The following is a 23159-nucleotide window of genomic DNA, read 5'->3' on the forward strand; positions in this document are numbered from 1 at the left end:
GATTGTGTGTACCTCTATTTATTGGTGTGTGTGTCCTCCTCCAGGCCGTGTTTGACTGTGTGGTCAACTCTCTGAAGAACGTGCTCAACATCCTCATTGTCTACATGCTCTTCATGTTCATCTTCGCTGTGATCGCTGTGCAGCTCTTCAAGGGCAAGTTCTTCTACTGCACCGACGAGTCTAAAGGTCTGGAGAAGGACTGCAGGTACAGTACACACTCACACCATTGACACTGACTGGTATTGGATATGCCCTTACAAAAAAGAAACATGACAAAGTCACGAGAGAACAAATCACCTGAAAAATGTGAATACATATGTTTTATATAATATATAGTTGAAGTCAGAAGTTTACATACACTTAGATTGGAGTCATTAAAACTAATTTATCAACGACTCCACAAATGTCTTGTTAACAAACTATAGTTTTGGCAAGTCGGTTAGGACATCTACTGTGTGCATGACACAAGTACCTTTTCCAGCAGTTGTTTACAGACAGATTATTTCACTTCTAATTCACTGTATCACAATTCCAGTGGGTCAGAAGATTAAATACATTAAGTTGACTGTGCCTTTAAACAGCTTGGGAAATCCCAGAAAATGATGTCATGGCTTTAGAAACCTCTGATAGGCTAATTGACATAATTTGAGTCAATTGGAGGTGTACCTGTGGATGTATTTCAAGGCCTACCTTCAAACTCAGTGCTTCTTTGCTTGACATCATGGGAAAATCAATGAAATCAGCCAAGACTCTGTCTCCTAGAGATGAACGTACTTTGGTGCGAAAAGTGCAAATCAATCCCAGAACAACAGCAAAGGACCTTGTGAAGATGCTGGAGGAAACAGGTACAAAAGTATCTATATCCACAGCGAAATTAGTCCTATATCGACATAACCTTAAAGGCCACTCAGCAAGGAAGAAGCCACTGTTCCAAAACCACCGTAAAAAAGCCAGACTACGGTTTGCAACTGCACATGGGGACAAAGATCATACTTTTTGGAGAAATGTTCTCTGATCTGATGAAACCAAAATAGAACTGTTTGGCCATAGTAACCATTGTTATGTTTGGAGGAAAAACGGGGAAGACTTGCAAGCCGAAGAACACCATCCCAACCGTGAGGCACGGGGGTGGCAGCATCATGTTGTGGGGGTGCTTTGCTGCAGGAGGGACTGGTGCACTTCACAAAATAGATGGCATCATGAGGGAGGAAAATTACGTGGATATATCGAAGCAATATCTCAAGACATCAGTCAGGAAGTTAAAGCTTGGTCGCAAATGGGTCTTCCAAATGGACAATGACCCCAAGCATACTTCCAAAATTGTGGCAAAATGGTTCAAGGACAACAAAGTCAAGGTATTGGAGTGGCCATCACAAAGCCCTGACCTCAATCCTAAAGAACATTTTTGGGCAGAACTGAAAAAGCGTTTCCGAGCAAGGAGGCTTACAAACCTGTTACACCAGCTCTGTCATGAGGAATGGGCCAAAATTCACCCAACTTATTGTGGGAAGCTTGTGGAAGGCTACCCGAAAAGTTTGACCCAAGTTAAACAATTTAAAGGCAACGCTACCAAATACTAATTGAGTGTATGTAAACTTCTGACCCACTGGGAATGTGATGAAAGAAATAAAAGTTGAAATAAATCATTCTATCAACTATTATTCTGACTTTTCACATTCTTAAAATAAAGTGGTGATCCTAACCGACCTAAGACATGGAATTTTTTACAAGCATTAAATGTCTGTAATTGTGAAAAACGGAGTTTAAATGTATTTGGCTAAGGTGTATGTAAACTTCTGACCTCAACTGTATATGGATTCGTATGCTTCATTTATAAGTCCATAAATCTATGTAGCAACTAAGGATTTCCCCTTTAAAAGGCAGTGACCATCATACAGCAGAACTGTCTCCATTTGAACATTATCCATTAACCTGCCCCATTTATTCTGTCTACTCTTCCACGAATGTCCCACAAAATCGTTCCTGTCTCGCATTTGGGCTTTTTAGATGTGGTCGCCTTAATTCCCTCAATGGAACATTGCTACTGCAAAATGTTAACACCATCTTTTCACATGTGAAAATTAGATGTTTGCAGTTGGAGTGTTTTTTGTGAATATAGCTTGTGCCAATTTACCTACAAGATAACAATACAATACTGTGTTATTCTCTTTCTCTTTTTCTTTCTTTCTCTCTTTCTCCTCTTTCTCCCCCCGTCCCTCTCTTTCCATCGTTCATCAGGGGTAAGTTTCTGGACTATGACGGTGATGAAGTGGCGGCCCAGGATCGTGAGTGGAGGAAGTATGAGTTCCATTACGACAATGTGCTGTGGGCCTTCCTCACCCTATTCACCGTCTCCACCGGGGAGGGCTGGCCAATGTGAGTAGCCCACACCAGCCAATCAGCTGTAGAGAGAAGCTCAGGCCAGCCAATTACCTGTAAGGACCTTGTCACATAACCACAGGCTAGCACATCACTGGTAATGAGCTACTCACATAACCACAGACTAGGTAGCCAATCAACTGTGAAGAGAAATACAGGCCAGCCAATCCCCTACATGTGGCCTACTTACATTACTACCGACTAGCCAGTCACTGGCAATGGCCTACACACATAACCACAGGCCACTCAATCACCTACACATCACCTATTCACATAACCACCGGCTAGCCAATTAGCTTCCCAAATAATTCCAGGCAGACTAGAGGGTTCCTATCGGGTCCATTGACCCCTATTGAATGTACACAGTGTCCTCAACAAGACGAGCATCCCATTTCACATCCATTCCAAAGGACAAAGTGCCAATGATGTGGGGGAAATAAATTATCTCAGGTGAGACTAGGTGGGGTGGAATCCAGTGGGAGAGGTGTGTGTGTGTGCGTGTGTAATGGCGTGCGTGTGCTGAGGTAATGTTCAGGAGGAGACAGCGCTAGTCAGTATGATGGCCTTCATCATTTGCACTAATTTATGGCATGTAGAACCTGACCAGGGTTGGAGTTGAGGACACCACAATGTCTTAAGTGCTCTCCTCAGCTAGTCAGTCATTCATCTTCTCTCTCTGTCTCTCTCCACAGCTCCTTCCTCAGGGAAATCATTACCCCAAGTACAGGGTTTAACAAGGGCTACACAATAAAATGTGAAAGAGCTAACTAGCGTTAGATTAATCTTGAAATCAAAATGGCTCTATTCCCTGTGACTCAGCGTATAGGGCTTGAGAAGGGGTACTACAGCTCTTTTTGCTATTCTCAGAAATTAATATAAAGCAGAATATCTTCAAAACATCAGTGTTTTTAGTTTTATTTACACATTTGCTGCATATCTGTTTTTAATCATATTCAAAAAACTCATTTTTTGTTGTTGTTATGCAAACTGGTAAACATTCATATATTCCCTGCTTCATAATATTATTCCCTGCTGTACTCAGTTATGGAAGATGAAAGATGAATATTGGACATATTTTATTCCAGTAAATGTATTGCTTTTTTCCCCACAGCCTGCTTGTACATCACATATTCTTGTGTGCCCTCCCTGCCATGGCTGCCTAGTGGTGTATGTATAGGTTAAAACAATTAAGCTAGTTAGGCTTAGATAGTATTAGGATAGTTTCCTCTAGGTACAGATCTGGAATCAGCTTCCTCTACCCAAATCCTTACTTTAACCATTAATGGGAAAAATGCAAAAGTGACCCTCTGTGTTTACCTGTTTTCTCCAGGGTCCTAAAGCATTCTGTGGATGCCACCTATGAGGATGAGGGTCCCAGCCCAGGCTTCCGTATGGAGACCTCGATCTTCTATGTGGTCTACTTTGTGGTCTTTCCCTTCTTCTTTGTCAACATCTTTGTGGCTTTGATCATCATCACCTTCCAGGAGCAGGGAGACAAGGCCATGTCAGAGTGTAGTCTGGAGAAGAATGAGGTACACAAACACAAACAAACAGACACACACACACACACACACACAAACCTTCCAGGAGCCGGGAGACAAGGCCATGTCAGAGTGTAGTCTGGAGAAGAACGAGGTACACAAACACAAACAAACAGACACACACACACACACACACACACAAACCTTCCAGGAGCCGGGAGACAAAGCCATGTCAGAGTGTAGTCTGGAGAAGAACGAGGTACACAAACACAAACAAACAGACACACACACACACACACACACACACACAAACCTTCCAGGAGCCGGGAGACAAGGCCATGTCAGAGTGTAGTCTGGAGAAGAACGAGGTACACAAACACAAACAAACAGACACACACACACACACACACACACAAACCTTCCAAGAGCCGGGAGACGAGGCCATGTCAGAGTGTAGTCTGGAGAAGAACGAGGTACACAAACACACACAAACCCTCCAAGAGCCGGGAGACAAGGCCATGTCAGATTGTAGACTGGAGAAGAACGAGGTACAGTATGCTGTCTGAACACACGCTGGACCACAGAGATAGAGAGATACACACGCACACAAACTCACACATACACAAGCAGAGAGACAAATACACACATACACAGAGAACAGACACACTCTCACCTAGTTGTCTGGCACCCAGTAGAAGGTAACTCACGTGCACCAACAATTATTAACACAAGGCCAAGTCATTTCTGCCTCTCCTCTGTTGAAACCGTCCCAGTGTTGGATCTCTCAACACTTTTCATAGCACCTGTGGATATATTTCAGTTGATTTCCTTGCTAGCCTGTTGTTTCCCTCAGAAGGCATCAACACAAAAGAACAGCAACCCTCAGCAGAAGCAACCAGCCCAGTGTAGTCCATCCAGCTGTATCTTAATTTCCTACATCACTGAGGTTCACTCTACAGTATGTCCCAAATGGCACCCTATTCCCTTTTATGGCGCACTACTTTCGACCAGAGCCCTGTGGGCTCAAAAGCAGTGCACTATGTAGTTACTATTAAACACTCCTGGAAACTGTTATGTTGCATGCCAGCACTTATCAGACGTTAGTTCAGCCTTTGATCTTTTTCATTTGATTTGTACATTGGTCCTTTTTTATATATTATATCAGATATGATTAGGGGGGTGAGTGAGTGAGTTTGACAAACTCTCACCTCATCCCTCTCCCTCTTTCTCTCCCCTCCCTCCCTCCCTCCCTCCCTCCCTCCCCCTCCTCCAACACAGAGAGCTTGTATTGACTTTGCCATCAACGCCAAGCCTCTGACGCGCTACATGCCAGCAGACAAGCAGTCGTTCCAGTATAAGATGTGGCAGTTTGTGGTGTCGCCACCCTTTGAGTACTCCATCATGACCATGATCGCACTCAACACTGTGGTGCTGATGATGAAGGTCAGTGATGCTTCCCACACACCATCAGCAATGTGTCCATTGTAGAAACAATGGTCCCGTTCCAGGCTGTATACATTATAGACGCATGCCAGATCTCAGAATGCCTGGATAACTGTACACATCAAATGATATTGCAATTGGATGCCCCTCTGCACAGTCAATAATGTGGCACACAACCATTGGTTGATGCAATTTTATCGTCTGCTATGAAGTCAGCCTGCAACGCAACCTATAACTGGATATAAGCATTGCAAGTTGCCCTTGATCACTGACGCAGGGTCAGAGCATTTGTCATAAAATGGGAAATCTGATCCTAGATCTGTTATAAGGGGAATTTCTACCTTGAGTGGGATAACTTTGGGACAGGTAATCAGTATAATTTGGATGGATACATTGAACGTATCCGTTGTTGATCTATAAGCAGCCTCTCTGTTGCTTTGACCTTATCCACATGGTTGATCCATTTGGCTTATCTCCAGGTATTGACCTTTACAGGTCTGTCAGACTGAGGGATAGTGCTGTTGCGGTGTCCGTATTACCACCATACTGGCAGCCATGAGTCATGACCACATTAAAAATCCACGGACTACCAGGCCATCAGGGCCTATTGGCCTGGTAGTCAGGGCTCTATCGTCTCTCTATCAGGTCCTAACGGCCTGGTAGTCAGGGCTCTGTCGTTTCTCCATCAGGTCCTAATGGCCTGGTAGTCAGGGCTCTGTCGTTTCTCCATCAGGTCCTAATGGCCTCAGGGCTCTGTTGTTTCTCCATCAGGTCCTAATGGCCTGGAAGTCAGGGCTCTATCGTTTCTCCATCAGGTCCTAATGGCCTCAGGGCTCTGTCGTTTCTCCATCAGGCCCTAATGGCCTGGTAGTTAGGGCTCTATCGTTTCTCCATCAGGTCTTAATGGCCTGGTAGTCAGGGCTCTATCGTTTCTCCATCAGGTCCTAATGGCCTGGAAGTCAGGGCTCTATCGTTTCTCCATCAGGTCCTAATGGCCTCAGGGCTCTGTCGTTTCTCCATCAGGTCCTAATGGCCTGGTAGTTAGGGCTCTATCGTTTCTCCATCAGGTCTTAATGGCCTGGTAGTCAGGGCTCTATCGTTTCTCCATCAGGTCCTAATGGCCTGGAAGTCAGGGCTCTATCGTTTCTCCATCAGGTCCTAATGGCCTCAGGGCTCTGTCGTTTCTCCATCAGGTCCTAATGGCCTGGTAGTTAGGGCTCTATCGTTTCTCCATCAGGTCTTAATGGCCTGGTAGTCAGGGCTCTATCGTTTCTCCATCAGGTCCTAATGGCTTGGTAGTCAGGGCTCTGTCGTTTCTCCATCAGGTCCTAATGGCCTGGTAGTCAGGGCTCTGTCGTTTCTCTATCAGGTCCTAATGGCCTGGTAGTCAGGGCTCTATCGGTTCTCCATCAGGTCCTAATGGCCTCAGGGCTCTGTTGTTTCTCCATCAGGTCCTAATGGCCTCAGGGCTCTGTTGTTTCTCCATCAGGTCCTAATGGCCTCAGGGCTCTGTTGTTTCTCCATCAGGTCCTAATGGCCTGGTAGTCAGGGCTCTATCGTTTCTCCATCAGGTCCTAATGGCCTGGTAGTCAGGGCTCTGTCGTTTCTTCATCAGGTCCTAATGGCCTGGTAGTCAGGGCTCTGTCGTTTCTCCATCAGGTCCTAATGGCCTGGTAGTCAGGGCTCTGTCGTTTCTCTATCAGGTCCTAATGGCCTGGTAGTCAGGGCTCTATCGTTTCTCCATCAGGTCCTAATGGCCTCAGGGCTCTGTTGTTTCTCCATCAGGTCCTAATGGCCTGGTAGTTAGGGCTCGGTCGTTTCTCCATCAGGTACTAATGGCCTGGTAGTCAGGGCTCTATCGTTTCTCCATCAGGTCCTAATGGCCTGCTAATCAGGGCTCTATCGTTTTTCCATCAGGTCCTAATGGCCTGGTAGTCAGGGCTCTATCGTTTCTCCATCAGGTCCTAATGGCCTGCTAATCAGGGCTCTATCGTTTCTCCATCAGGTCCTAATGGCCTGGTAGTCAGGGCTCTGTCGTTTCTCCATCAGGTCCTAATGGCCTCAGGGCTCTATCGTTTCTCCATCAGTTCCTAATGGCCTGGTAGTCAGGGCTCTATCGTTTCTCCATCAGGTCCTAATGGCCTGGTAGTCAGGGCTCTGTCGTTTCTCCATCAGGTCCTAATGGCCTGGTAGTCAGGGCTCTGTTGTCTCTCTAACCATTCTGATGTCAATGGAAATGCAATGGAAAATCACAAACACTTTTCATCAAAACTAGTGCTTTTAAAACCTCACTGTGATGATCAATTTGAAGAAAGAAGTTCAACAGCAGGTTGCGACTGAGTGTAAAACATGGTTGTTGTGGATGTTGTTTCAAAGCCTAACACAACGAAATGGACAACGCTTTCGAAGGTGATGATTCATTCAAAACACCCGTACACATATAAGAGCTTATGCATAGGCTTATGATGAAAAAAATCTGAATTAAAATGATGATTGTGCCGTTATACAATACATAGCCTATCACATATTCCCCATGGCAGAAAACACAACACAAAACTGATTTAAGATGTCTGGTGCATAATTGGTCTAGACTATACCCCAAAATGAAACACATTTGAGTAATAGCCTTTGAGTGTAGACTGTATTATTATGCATACTGGATGGACTGGTTACCGTATGTTATGCTCCAAACGTTCTATCCATGAGTCTGGGTGAGAGCCCTTTGCGATGATGTTGGTTCATTGATTGAAGGGGAAAGTGCTCCATTCCCTATTCAAGTGCATACAGATGACATGCCTTTTCCCCTGGCCCTGTTCCTACCCATTTCATAATGGGCCATTCTAAATCTAAACTCATTTTTACATAGTAAAGACAAGATTAAATGGAGAATAGTCTGATGGGTGAAAATATGATCGCTTGATCTGAGAACAGCTGTACAGCCTGAGGCAAGGAACAGACTCCGCATTAATAGCCTATAGTCACATCATGCAGCCCATATATGTTTTGATTTATAACACATTCTATGGTTTGTATCATTCAAAACTAAAATGACCAAATAACTCTAAATAACTCAATAACTATTTTTCAAATGATCACTTTTGCGCACAACTTAATTTTTCCCGGAATGGGAACGATATCCTTTCTATTTTATTTTGTTAAGTTCAATGATATTCTTCTTACTATAAAATCACGTAATATAAAATAATGGCACAGGAGTTATAAGCATATCTTGTCACATAACAGCCAGATAACGTACAGTAGGCCAACTCATAATCTGTTCTTCTGAAATACATTTTCTTCATATGTTTCTTTAGACCTGATTAAAATAAATAATGGATTTATTGTGGTGTATGTTCGTTTACTAAATGTGTTTGTTAATTACAGGTCAATTCATTAGGGACGGGGTGTTTTACACACACACACACACACACACACACGGACGGACGGACGAAAAAAGAGGGGAAGGATAACTTTAACAAGTATTACAATGGTCTGTCAGTCTGACATTGGACATGGACATGCCGATTATCATTTCCTCATGTTCAGTGGGAATGAATGTTGACCTCTGACATCTTCCCGACCTTTGCCTGACTTCTGACCTCTGCCTTCAGTTTCACGGTGCTCCGGAGCTGTATGAGGCCATGCTGAAGCACCTGAACATTGTGTTCACAGCTCTCTTCACACTAGAGTGCATCCTCAAGATCATCGCTTTCGGACCACTGGTGAGTCTCCATACATTACAGCACATGGTCACTATCTATCTAAGCATTTAGGAAAATAGACTGTAGACTAATTTTGGAATCACTCAAGTTGTCTTTTTGTGGAAAATACAGTTGAAGTCAGAAGTTTACATACACTTAGGTTGGAGTCATTAAAACTTGTTTTTCAACCACTCCACAAATTTCTTGTTAACAAACTAAAGTTTTGGCAAGTCAGTTAGGACATCTACTTTGTGCACGACACAAGTACCTTTTCCAACGATTGTTTACAGACAGAATATTTCACTTCTAATTCACTGTATCACAGGAGGAATGGGCCAAAATACTCCCAACTTATTGTGGGAAGCTTCAGGAAGGCTACCCGAAATGTTTGACCCAAGTTAAACAATTTAATATCAATGCTACCAAATACTAATTGAGTGTATGTAAACTTCTGACCCACTGGAAATGTGGTGAAAGAAATAAAAGTTGAAATCAATCCTTCTCTCTACTATTATTCTGACATTTCACATTCTTAAAATAAAGTGGTGATCCTAACTGACCTAAGACAGGGAATTGTTTTCTAGGATTAAATGTCAGAAATGGGCTAAAAACGGAGTTTAAATGTATTTGGCTAATGTGTATGTAGACTTCAGACTTCAACTGTTGATGACTGTGTACCAGGGTGGGAAGAGAGACAGAGAAACCGAGGCAGAGATAGAGAAAGTGGGATATCAGGACAGGGACTGATAAAGAGCCTTTGTGAAAACATTGGAAGGTTAATGGATGGCCAGGGGTAGTTTGGATGAGGGTATGCCACCGGGGAGGCGAGGTGTGTGTTGGGGATGATGCAACAGCTTAAGTTGAGGGGATAAGGGTGGGAAGGTAAAGCAGTGGGATTGAGGGATGGAGGGAGGAATACATCTCCCAGGCAGCGCCGGGCCACCTGGCCCCTCTGCGCGGCTCTTCATCTCCAGATTCATTCACAGTTCATCCCCAGGCTCATTTGTCAAATGGCTTTTTTCACACGCCAATTACCTCCACCTGTTCAGCACTTAGCCCAGATGGATGGGCCTCTCGCTCTCTCGCACTCGCTCTCTCTTGCTCCCTCTCTCTCTGGGCGCCTATGTAGTTTCAAATTGCTATGCTCCCCAGGAGGAGCGTATGCTCACTGCCATGCCACCTGACAGATTCCCCTGTCTGTCTTAGGTCTATGCTGCTGTTTAGAATCTCCGAGTGTGTGTGTGTGTCTGGGAGTGAGTGACACTCTGTAGGCTATATATTGGATGGCCTTTTAATGAAACTCAAAGCAACTCATTAAAAGCTGCCTCATTTGAGGAGCTTAGAAGACATGCTCTGCAGAGTGTGGCCTGAGGAAAGCATTTAAAGAGCAAGGGTTTGGTACCAATCACAATAAAACCTCTATCCCTCTCCCTCCCCCTCTCTCTCACCCGCTCTCCCTCTATTTCTCTCTTTTTCTTCCTCTCTCTTTCTCTGTTGCAGAATTACTTGAAGGCAGCTTGGAACGTGTTTGACTTTGTGACAGTATTGGGGAGTATCACAGACATCTTGGTCACAGAGATTAAGGTAAGTGCTGCTTCAGTACAGTGTGCCCATACAACTTATTTTATGGCAAATATAAACTCAGAAAAAAAGAAATGTCCTCTCACTGTCAACTGCATTTTATTTCAGAAAACTTAACATGTGTAAATATGTGTATGAACATAACAAGATTCAACAACTGAGACATAAACTGAACAAGTTCCACAGACATGTGACTAACAGAAACTGAACAAAGGGGGGGTCAAAATCAAAAGTAACAGTCAGTATCTGGTGTGGCCACCAGCTGCATTAAGTACTGTAGTGCATCTCCTCCTCATGGACTGCACCAGATTTGCCAGTTCTTGCTCTGAGATGTTACCCCACTCTTCCACTAAGGCACCGGGGGGGAATGGCCCTAGCCCTCACCCTCTAATCCAACAGGTCCCAGACTTGCTCAATGGGATTGAGATCCTCTTCGCTGGCCATGGCAGAACACTGACATTCCTGTCTTGCAGGAAACCATGCACAGAACGAGCAGTATGGCTGGTGGCATTATCATGCTGAAGGGTCATGTCAGGATGAGCCTGCAGGAAGAGTACCACATGAGGGAGGAGGATGTCTTCCTTGTAGCGCACAGCGTTGAGATTGCCTGCAATGACAACAAGCTCAGTCCGATGATGCTGTGACACACCAACCCAGACCATGACAGACCCTCCACCTCCAAATCGATCCCTCTCCAGAGTACAGGCCTCGGTGTAACGCTTATTCCTTCGACGATAAACGTGAATACGACCATCACCCCTGGTGAGACAAAACCGCGACTCGTCAGTGAAGAGCACTTTTTTCCAGTCCTGTCTGGTCCAGTGATGGTGGGTTTGTGCCCATCGGCGACGTTGTTGCCGTTGTTGCCGGTGATGTCTGCCTTACAACAGGTCTACAAGCCCTCAGTCCAGCCTCTCAGCCTATTGCGGACAGTCTGAGCACTGATGGAGGGATTGAGGTGGTTCCTGGTGTAACTTGGGCAGGTGTTGTTGCCATCCTGTACCTGACTCGCAGGTGTGATGTTCGGATGTACCGATCCTGTGCAAGGTGTTACACTTGGTCTACCACTGCGAGGACGATCAGCTATCCGTCCTCTCTCCCTGTAGCGCTGTCTTAGGCGTCTCACAGTACGGACATTGAAATTTATTGCCCTGACAACATTGGCAGTCCTCATGCCTCCAAGCAGCATGCCAAAGGCACGTTCAGAGTCAGTAGAAAGGCCTCTTTAGTTTCCTAAGTTTTCATAACTGTGACCTTAATTGCCTACCGTCTGTAAGCTGTTAGTGTCTTAACGACCTTTCCACAGGTGCATGTTCATTAATTGTTTATGATTCATTGAACATGCATGGAAAACAGTGTTTAAACCCTTTACAATGAAGATATGTGAAGTTATTTGGATTTTTACCAATTACCTTTGAAAGACAGGGTCCTGAAAAAGGGACGTTTCTTTTTTTGCTGACCTTATATGGCAATTTACAAAATGCATCGGCACATAGCGATTCTCCTATATGCAGTCGTGCCTGTATGTCTTCACTCATACTACATTTACTCCTTGAATGAGGTTTAACCAAGTTACATTACTGTTGGTGAGGTAATCAGAAGAAGCCACCAGCATATCCTTCTGCTTTAGAGAGCTGCTGGGGATGGCTGAGAGCTCTCTCTCCTTCTGGATAGATTAGTATGGAGCTGGGGGACAGACCGGAGTGGGAGGCGGAGTTTGAAAGGGGGATCAGGAAAAGCCTCTGTGCAGATTGCAGCACAGTACCACTGAAGTCGATTGGAGTAGTCCGTTTACTATGTAAACTCTTTTGTGGACGAAATTTCCCTTTGTGTGGGATTTCTCTCCCCGTGACAGTCTTTTTCTTCTCTCTCTCTCTGGTTTTCTATCTTTCTCTCACTGTTTCCATCTTCTGCTATTTCTTTGCTGGTGTCTGTGCTCCCTCTGTGACACTATGGACCCTCTCTAGACGGTAAGTGTCTTGTTCCCGTTGCTTTTGACCATTCCCTTGGCGGTCAGTCTAAATCATACATAAATGGATAGGTAGATACTCTTCACTGAAATGGTACCACTGCTTCACTGAGCCCCCTTGTTAACCTAAACCATTCTGAGTGTAACCCAAATCTGATCCAAGAACAGTTGTTTGAATTCCAGTGTGTCTCCTCCTGCAGGACAAGCTGATCAATCTGAGTTTCTTGAGGCTGTTCAGGGCGGCCAGGCTCATCAAGCTGCTGAGGCAGGGCTACACCATTCGCATCCTGCTATGGACCTTTGTCCAGTCCTTCAAGGTGATTCACTGACCCCTCACCTCTGACCCTTGACCCTGAGGTTTGACCCCTGCCTACTCAACATGGACTCTTGATTTGAGAGTTATATGGTATTCATCTGATCAGTAGTGAATTGAATGAATGTAGGCTGATTCATTATTTTGTAATAACTGTAAGCATATAGATTGAACTGTAAGGGGAGATAAAGAAATAAAACGAGGACATCTTTCTTTTTGTATACTTAACCTCTTGCCTCTAGTTGGGACGCTTGCGTCCCAACTAGAGCTCTGGAAATGCAAATGTGCTACGCTAAATGCTAATAGTATTAGTTAAAACTCAAAAGTTCATTAAAATACACATGCAGGGTATCAAATTAAAGCTACACTCGTTGTGAATCCAGGCAACAAGTCAGATTTTTAAAATGCTTTTCGGCGACAGCATGAGAAGCTATTATCTGATAGCATGCACCAATACACTACAACAGAAAAGCACAGCAGGGGACGTAAACAAAATAATTAGCATTTCGGCGTTACACAAACCGCACAATAAAATAGAAAACAGTCATTACCTTTCACCATCTTCTTTGTTGGCACTCCTAGATGTCCCATAAACACTATTGGGTCTTTATTTCGATTAAATCGGGCCATATAAAGCCAAGATATGTAGACTGTGTGATAAACGAAAAAAACTGCGATTTCACAACGTAACGTCATTTTTTAAAATTCAAAAAGTAGACGATAAACTTTCACAAAACACTTCGAAATACGTTTGTAATGCTACTTTAGGTATTAGTAAACGTTAATAAGCGATAAAAATCATCCGTAGGCGATGTAAATATCATTAGCTGTCGTCTTGGAAAAAATTTCAGGAGAGAGCTCTTCCGGAATGATCTGGGCGGAGACCGGAGGTAAGTCGTGCCCCTCTTTCGGTTCAACCAAGAATCAAAGAGGATTCAATTCACAAGACTCTAGACAACATGGGGATGCTGTGGGAGTTGAATGCTCGGTCTTATCTAATTCGGCTCACTGTTAACAATTGCTTGAAGTGGCGCAAGGATATTTATTTCCATTTTCTGTGATCAGGTTTTCCTGCGCTTTCCGATGTAACGCACGTTATGTAATAGCCACAGTCGTGATTTAACCAGTTTTAAAAACGTCCGAGGGTTTCCTATCCACACATTCTAACCATATGAACGTACTATATTCCTGGCATGAGTAGCAGGGCGCTGAAATGTTGCGCGATTTTTAACAAAATGTTCAAAAAAGTAGAGGGTAGGAGCAACAGGTTAAAGGCATACTTAGCGATTTTGGCAATGAGGCCCTATATCTACTTCATCAGATGAACTCGTAGATACCATTTAAATGTGTCTGTGTCCAGTATGAAGGAAGTTAGAGGTAGTTTCGGGAGCCAATGCTAACTAGCATTAGCACAATGACAGGAAGTCTACAGGTATCTGCTAGCACCCATAGGCTTCCAGTCATTGTGCTAATGCAAGCCAAAATCCCAAAGTATCCCTTTAATGGCATTTGAAGTGATATTGATGTTTATTTGGAGTCTTAGAGAAGTGGTTTGTTCTGTGGAGCTTTCGTCGTAGAGAGAACAAGGACATTGCCAAGAATAGTTCATTTGATAGCAGGTTAAATGTGGGGTGGTGAGAGCTTTTAAGCCCCAATGAAAATGGATAGTTGCTGCAGAATGTTAAAAGGTAGCTCATTATTTCTGATTAATGTGTACCCTTCCCTTGTCTGGGATATATGTGATTAAGGAAATCAACCCCGCGGGTCACGTTGGCTGCTCTGCTCCATAAATAAGACTATTAAACCTTACTGTGCTGTTAACTTCTCGGTGCGTGTGTGTATTTTCTATTTCCAGGCCCTGCCTTACGTCTGCCTCCTCATCGCTATGCTCTTCTTCATCTACGCCATCATCGGCATGCAGGTGAGTCATACCACACACACGTCCAGTGACAATAACTATGCTATACTATGTTATATATCATAAAGAGAATGTCAACAGCTTATCCTCTATGGGAGATGGTTAAACAGATGGTTCCAATCTTTAAAGTTGATTGCTCATTTAAAAGGAAGCCTATGTGGCAACAAATCTGATCAATTGTATGCACAATGGAGGTGCTTGCCATCCACTAGATTAGCATGGCATTATAAATCAATGGTAATTGTGTCTTCTCGTAAAAGAGCCCTCATTTAATCATCGATGCTGTATAATGAGATGCTGTATAATGACAAAAGGGCACCCAGAGGGAGGGGTGGATCAGGACACCCCACCATGAGTGACAAACTTCATATCCCAATTAAAGATAAGAAGCTTATCTGGCTCTTTGTTATCATCAGGACTATCTGTGTGTCCCAAATGGCACGCTATCCCCATATAGTGGCTTTTTTCAAAAGTAGTGCACTATATAGGGAATATCAACATTTGTGTGCCTTTTGGATGTACCCTATACGTGTGAACTTGGGCAGAATACAGGGTCTCACCATGTCATTCAATTCTATTGTTATTAGATTAGAAAGATTTCTAGATAGCTACAGTGAACTCCAAAAGTATTAGGACAGTGAACTATTTTTGTTTTAGCTCTGTACTCCAGCAGTTTGGATACGGAGCAGACTGTCAGCTTTAATTTGAGGGTATTTTCATCCATATCGGGTGAACCGTTTAGAAATTACAGTACATTTTGTATAATGTCCCCCATTTTAGGGACCAAAAGTATTGGGACAAATTTACTTACAGTTGAAGTCGGAAGTTTACATACACTTAGGTTGGAGTCATTAAAACTCATTTTTCAACCACTCCACAAATGTCTTGTTAATAACAAACTATAGTTTTGGCAAGTCGGATAGGACATCTACTTTGTGCATGACAAAAGTAATTTTTCCAAGAATTGTTTACAGACAGATCACAATTCCAGTGGGTCAGAAGTTTACATACACTAAGTTGACTGTGCCTTTAAACAGCTTGGAAAATTCCAGAAAATCAGGGATTTAGAAGCTTCTGATAGGCTAATTGACATCATTTGAGTCAATTGGAGGTGTACCTGTGGATGCATTTCAAGGCATACCTTCAAACTCAGTGCCTCTTTGCTTGACATCATAGGAAAATCAAAATAAATCAGCCAAGACCTCAGAAAAATAATTGTAGACCTCCACAAGTCTGGTTCATTCTTGGGAGCAATTTCCAAATGCCTGAAGGTACCACGTTCATCTGTACAAACAATAGTACGCAAGAATAAACACCATGGGACCACACAACCATCATACCGCTCAGGAAGGAGATGCGTTCTGTCTCATAGAGATTAACGTATTTTGGTAGGAGGGACTCCAGGAGGGACTGGTGCACTTTACAAAAAGTGCACCAGCGACCCTTGCCGCCGACCCTGGCCTGGGAACCCTAATAAATAGGCCCACAGGACTGAGGGACACCTCTGGACTGAAGGACGCCTCTGGACTGAGGGGCAGCTCCGGACTGAGGGGCAGCTCCGGACTGAGGGGCAGCTCCGGACTGAGGGGCAGCTCCGGACTGAGGGCAACTCCGGACTGAAGGACCGCTCCGGACTGAAAAGCAATTCCGGCATCTGACAGCTCCTGGCTGACTGACTGCTCTTGCAGGTCCTGGCTGTCTGGCGGCTCTGGCAGCTCCTGGCTCGCTGGCGACTCTGGAAGCTCCTGGCTGGCTGGCGGCTCTGGCAGCTCCTGGCTCGCTGGCGACTCTGGAAGCTCCTGGCTGGCTGGCGGCTCTGGAAGCTCCTGGCTGACTGGCGGCTCTGGAGGCTCCTGGCTGACTGGCGGCTCCTGGCTGACTGGCGGCTCTTGGCTGACTGGCGGCTCAGGACAGACTGGCGCTTCTGGCGGCTCAGGACAGACTGGCTGCTCTGGCGGCTCTGTACAGACTGGCTGCTCTGGCGGCTCTGTACAGACTGGCTGCTCTGGCGGCTCTGTACAGACTGGCGGCTCTGGCGGCTCAGGACAGATTGGCGACTCTGGCGGCTCAGGACAGATCTTAGGCTCTGGCGGCTCAGGACAGACTGGCGCTTCTGGCGGCTCAGGACAGACTGGCTGCTCTGGCGGCTCTGTACAGACTGGCTGCTCTGGCGGCTCTGTACAGACTGGCTGCTCTGGCGGCTCTGTACAGACTGGCGGCTCTGGCGGCTCAGGACAGATTGGCGACTCTGGCGGCTCAGGACAGATCTTAGGCTCTGGCGGCTCAGGACAGACGGGAGACTCTGGCGGTTCAGGACAGACGGGAGACTGGCGGCTCAGGACAGACGGGAGACTGGCGGCTCAGGACAGACGGGAGACTCTGGTTGCTCAGGACAGACGGGAGACTCTGGCGGCTCTGGACAGACGAGGTGCACTGTAGGCCTGGTGCGTGGAGCCGGCACTGGTGGTACCGGGCTGGGGACACGCACCTCAGGGCGAGTGCCCGGAGCAGGAACAGGGAATATTGGACCCTGGAGGCGCACAGTAGGCCTGGTGCGTGGTGCCGGAACTGGTGGTACCGTGCTGGGAACACGCACCTCAGGGCGAGTGCGGGGAGCAGGAACAGAACACCCCGGGTTGTGAAGGTACTCTGGAGACCTGGTGTGTATAGCCGGAATCAATTGTTCCGGAACTTTAACACGTACTAGGAACTGAACACGCTGCTCAGGGTGAATGCCGTGCATACTATGCCAAACCAACAGCGCTCTCTCTTCACTCTCCTCCAATTTTATCAACTACTCGCCGAATGTCTCATAATCTCCCCTCCATTCACTCTCCTCCAATTTTTCCAATAACTTCGCAACATTCTCGGACTCACACCTCAACTTCGCCTACTGCTCTGATTCCATCCTCGGCTCCTTACGGTAAGCACGGGAAGTTGGCACAGGTCTTCTACCTGAACTCGCCACCACCCCCGTGTGCCGCCCCCCAATAAATGTTTGGGGCTGCCTCTCGGGCTTCCAGCCGCTCTGCCGTGCTAGCTCCTCATTATGCCGCCTCTCTGCTTTTGCTGCCTCAAGCTCTGCTTTGGGGTGGCGATATTCCCCTGGCTCTCCCCAGGGTCCTTTGCCGTCCAACTCATCCTACCGTGTCCATTCCTCCTCCCTGCGCTGCTCCTGCTGCCGCTGCCTGTTACCACGCTGCTTGGTCCTTTTTTGGTTGGTGGTTCTGTAACGGTTGTCGTCTGGAGATAGAGAGTACCAAAGCGCAGCGTGGTTAGTGTTCATCTTTTTAATGGAAAACTGAACACTTCAAAAACACAAAACAACAAAGTGACAACCGAAACAGTTCTATCTGGTGCAGACACACAAAGACTGAAAATAACCACCCACAAACCCCAACAGAAAACAGGCTACCTAAATATGGTTTCCAATCAGAGACCATGACTAACACCTGCCTCTGATTGAGAACCATATCAGGCCAAACAAGACACCCAACCTAGAAACACAAAACATAGAATACTCACCCAACTCACGTCCTGACCAACTAAAACAAACAAATAACACAAGAACTAGGGTCAGAACGTGACAGTGGAAGGCTACCCGAAGTCCAACAATTTTAAGGCAATGATACCAAATACTAATTGAGTGTATGTAAACTTCTGAATGTGATGAAAGAAATAAAAGCTGGAATAAAACTTTCTCTCTACTATTATTCTGACATTTCACATTCTTAAAATGAAGTGGTGATCCTGACTGACCTAAAACAGGGAATTTTCACTAGGATTAAATGTCAGGGATTGTGAAAAACTGAGTTTAAATGTATTTGGCTAAGGTGTATGTAAACTTCCGGCTTCAACTGTATGTGTATTAAAGTAGTAAAATGTTAAGCATTTGGTCCCATTTTCATAGCACACAATACTACATCAAGCGTGTGACTTTTTGTTGGATGCATTGGCTGTTTGTTTTGATTGTGTTTCAGATTATGAATGAGTAGGTGTCCAAACCTTTGACTGGTACTGTACAAGTATTTGTCCCCTTTCTGATTTTCTCTATTTTTGCATATTATTACTCTTAATGTTAATAGATCTTCAACCAAAACCAAATATTAGATAAAGGGAACCTGAGTGAACAAATAATACAAGATGTTGATAATGAATTAATTAATTTTATAAACAAAGTTACGCAACACCCAAAGCATCTGTGTGAAAAAGTAATTGCCCCCTTACACTCAATAATTGGTTGTGCCACCTTTAGCTGCAATGACTGCAACCAAATGCTTCCTGTAGTTGCTCACATTGCTGTGTGTAGTTGCTCACATTGCTGTGTGTAGTTGCTCACATTGCTGTGTGTAGTTGCTCACATTGCTGTGGAGGAATATTGTCCCACTCTTCCATGCAGAACTGCTTTAACTCCGGTGACATTTGTGGGTTTCAGGTCCTGCCACAACATCTCAATGGGGTTTAGGTCTGGACTTTGACTAGGCCATTCTGATGTAGACTTGCTTGTGTGTTCTGTATCATTGTCTTGCTGCATGACCCAGTAGCGCTTCAGCTCACAGACGGTTGGACCTGACATTTTCCTTTAGAATTCTCTGATACAGAGTAGAATTCATGGTTCCTTCAATGATAGCAAGTTGTCCTGTTCCTGAGGCACCAAAGCATCCCAAGCCATCACAATACCACCATCATTCTTGACCATTGGTATGAGATTCTTGCTGTGGAATGAAGTGTTGGGTTTTCCTCAGACATAATGGGACCCATGTCGTCCTAAAGGTTCCACTTCTGACTCATCTGTCCAACATTCTTCCAGGAGTCTTGACGATCATCCAGGTGCTTTTTGGCCAACATAAGTTGACCTTTTGATGACATGGCTACAGTTATGTTATGTCTGGTGAAAACCCAACACTACATTACACAGTAAAAAACTCATACCAATGGTCAAGTATGGTGGTGGTAATGTGTTGACACACACACACACACACATAGTCTTCTGCCTACTCTGGTAGGATTTGAGAAAAGTAATGATTCGTGGCTAATGTATTTTTTGGAGATAGCATTACATCGTATCAAATCCTGCAAAGGCTGATTCAATCAGCACTAGCTCCTGGGATCACTTTCTTATACAAATCACTTCCCTATTTCTAACTCGCACATGTGTGTCTCAAATGGCACCCTATTCCCTACATAGTGCACTACTTTTGACCAGAACCCATAGGACACTGGTCAAAAGTAGTGTACTATACAGGGAATTGGGTTCCCTGTATAGTTCCCTGTATAGGACATACCTATAGATAACATAAAGGGAATCCCTCTAACTGCCATGCTGGCCATTTCTGATTCCTTCAGGTGTTTGGAAACATTGAGCTGAATGAGGAATCAGCCATCAATCACCACAACAACTTCCAGACCTTCTTCCAGGCTCTGATGCTTCTGTTTAGGTGACCATGTCTCCACATTCTCCATTTTAGGCCTTTTTTCACATATCTTTCTATTATTGCTATTGCAGTATAATGTAATACAATAACCATGTTTTTCCTTATGCTCATGGTGGTGTTTGTGGTAGATATACAGTGTCCAATGATGGATATACGGTGCTTACATTGCATGTGTTTGTTTGTGTATATGTGTGTATCTACAATGTGTGTGTGTGTGTGTGTCCCTTTGCAGGAGTGCAACAGGTGAGGCGTGGCATGAGATCATGCTGTCGTGTCTGAGTAACCGTCCGTGTGATAAGCTGTCAGGGTCCGGAGGGAAGGAGTGCGGCAGTGACTTTGCTTATTTCTACTTTGTCTCCTTCATCTTCCTCTGCTCCTTCCTGGTCAGTATGGGCCATCACAAATGAATGACCAATTAGGATGACCAATGTCCAATGATTGACCAATGATCAGCAAGAAAGGACCATTCACCTCTCCACCTCCCTGTCCCTTCCTCCAGATGCTCAATCTGTTTGTGGCGGTCATCATGGACAACTTTGAGTACCTGACCAGAGACGCCTCTATCCTGGGGCCTCACCACCTGGACGAATTTGTCCGTGTTTGGGCCGAGTACGACCCTGCTGCCTGGTAGGTGTCTTTAATCCTTCTCCAGGTGATTAATTTTTTCCCCCTGAGTCAAGACAGCGTCAGTTTTAGGTTCAGGGGTGAAGAGGTGAAGGGAGGGACATGAAGTGTCATAGTGAAGTGTATAGCAAATAGTCGGTGACAAATCAAAGATGGCTCTAATTTCCAGTGGGATGACTCTGTGACGTTTGACAACGATTGACGGGCAGGGAGGGATCCCGTTTTAGTGGGGCTGAGTGACGTTAAGCCGGCGCCTGGAGTGCCAACTAGGGCCTCAGAGGCAGACTGATGTAAATCCATGGTTCCGCTCCGCTCAACTCTGCTCGATATCCGCTAGGCTCTCCTGACGACCCTGAAGCTCCTCTCATTCTGTCATTGTGGAGGGAGAAGAAACTATTTCAATCACACAACACATCTCAGCTGCTTTCCAAAGTATTTATCAGACCCATTGAGAAATACTGGAACTCTAAGAGCAAAAATAGGAAGTTAGGCTGAGATGCTGCAGGGTGAGAAGTCCTAAATGTCCCCAATGCCACTCTATTCACTATGTGCCCTTGGACTTTATAGGCTATATGGTTTCATTTGGGACACAGACTTATAACCTCCCAGTAACCCTGTAGTCAAGTATGACTATAGATAAACAAGCTTGTTATTTATACACTGAGTATACCAAACATTAGGAACACCTTCCTAATATTGAGTTGCACCCCCTGGATTCACCTGGTCAGTGTATCTCATGGAAAGAGTTGTTAATGTTTTCTATACTCTGTGTATATCTGCACCATATCTACAGGTGGGCTTTATTCAATGACCATGACTGCACACAATGGAGGATATACATGTTAAGTCATTGGAAATGGTTGTGTTTGTGTCCTAACCTCCTCTAACCTGTCTTGTCTTTTACAGCGAAAGGATATGCTATCAGGATATGTACAAATTGTTGCGTTTTATCTCGCCTCCTCTCGGCTTAGGGAAGAAGTGTCCTAATAGGGTGGCCTACAAGGTTTGCAACCCCACACACCCCTTAATCATGAAGGGATGAGGTTGAAGTGGAGAGTGAATGAATGTGAATGACTCCTAGTGCCAGAGATTCAACCACACACATACACACCCACACACACATACCTCTCATACTAACCAGCTGGTGGGTAACCATGGCAACTAATGGAAAACAATGCCACAATGTAAGCCTCATTACAGTATACTGGCCAGGCTTCATCATCATCTCCGTTTTCACCATACTGAATGCAGTATGCAGTAGACCTACAGTGCCTTGCGAAAGTATTCGGCCCCCTTGAACTTTGCGACCTTTTGCCACATTTCAGGCCTTAAACATAAAGATATAAAACTGTATTTTTTTGTGAAGAATCAACAACAAGTGGGACACAATCATGAAGTGGAACGACATTTATTGGATATTTCACACTTTTTTAACAAATCAAAAACTGAAAAATTGGGCGTGCAAAATTATTCAGCCCCTTTACTTTCAGTGCAGCAAACTCTCTCCAGAAGTTCAGTGAGGATCTCTGAATGATCCAATGTTGACCTAAATGACTAATGATGATAAATACAATCCACCTGTGTGTAATCAAGTCTCCGTATAAATGCACCTGCACTGTGATAGTCTCAGAGGTCCGTCAAAAGCGCAGAGAGCATCATGAAGAACAAGGAACACACCAGGCAGGTCCGAGATACTGTTGTGAAGAAGTTTAAAGCCGGATTTGGATACAAAAAGATTTCCCAAGCTTTAAACCTCCCAAGGAGCACTGTGCAAGCGATAATATTGAAATGGAAGGAGTATCAGACCACTGCAAATCTACCAAGACCTGGCCGTCCCTCTAAACTTTCAGCTCATACAAGGAGAAGACTGATCAGAGATGCAGCCAAGAGGCCCATGATCACTCTGGATGAACTGCACCTCTACAGCTGAGGTGGGAGATTCTGTCCATAGGACAACAATCAGTCGTATATTGCACAAATCTGGCCTTTATGGAAGAGTGGCAAGAAGAAAGCCATTTCTTAAAGATATCCATAAAAAGTGTCGTTTAAAGTTTGCCACAAGCCACCTGGGAGACACACCAAACATGTGGAAGAAGGTGCTCTGGTCAGATGAAACCAAAATTGAACTTTTTGGCAACAATGCAAAACGTTATGTTTGGCATAAAAGCAACACAGCTCATCACCCTGAACACACCATCCCCACTGTCAAACATGGTGCTGGCAGCATCATGGTTTGGGCCTGCTTTTCTTCAGCAGGGACAGGGAAGATGGTTAAAATTGATGGGAAGATGGATGGAGCCAAATACAGGACCATT

At 44.8% G+C, this 23159-nt stretch overlaps 1 protein-coding gene across 2 annotated transcripts in view; it reads left to right on the plus strand.

Moving 5' to 3' along the window:
* LOC115121708 (voltage-dependent N-type calcium channel subunit alpha-1B-like) overlaps positions 1–23159 on the plus strand; it is a 43225-nt gene that overhangs the window by 946 nt on the left and 19120 nt on the right. For both annotated transcript variants that reach the window (XM_029650840.2, XM_029650848.2), the window contains exons 2-12: positions 45–205; positions 2239–2376; positions 3710–3911; positions 5139–5303; positions 8915–9025; positions 10505–10588; positions 12755–12871; positions 14723–14788; positions 20132–20223; positions 20453–20603; positions 20720–20847. In XM_029650840.2, coding sequence (XP_029506700.1) covers positions 105–205; positions 2239–2376; positions 3710–3911; positions 5139–5303; positions 8915–9025; positions 10505–10588; positions 12755–12871; positions 14723–14788; positions 20132–20223; positions 20453–20603; positions 20720–20847 — 1355 coding nt within the window. In that variant the 5' untranslated portion in view covers positions 45–104. The remainder of the gene's footprint in view (positions 1–44; positions 206–2238; positions 2377–3709; positions 3912–5138; positions 5304–8914; positions 9026–10504; positions 10589–12754; positions 12872–14722; positions 14789–20131; positions 20224–20452; positions 20604–20719; positions 20848–23159) is intronic.

This window comes from Oncorhynchus nerka, linkage group LG4 (genome assembly GCF_034236695.1).
Source record: "Oncorhynchus nerka isolate Pitt River linkage group LG4, Oner_Uvic_2.0, whole genome shotgun sequence".
NCBI classification, from domain to species: domain Eukaryota; kingdom Metazoa; phylum Chordata; class Actinopteri; order Salmoniformes; family Salmonidae; genus Oncorhynchus; species Oncorhynchus nerka.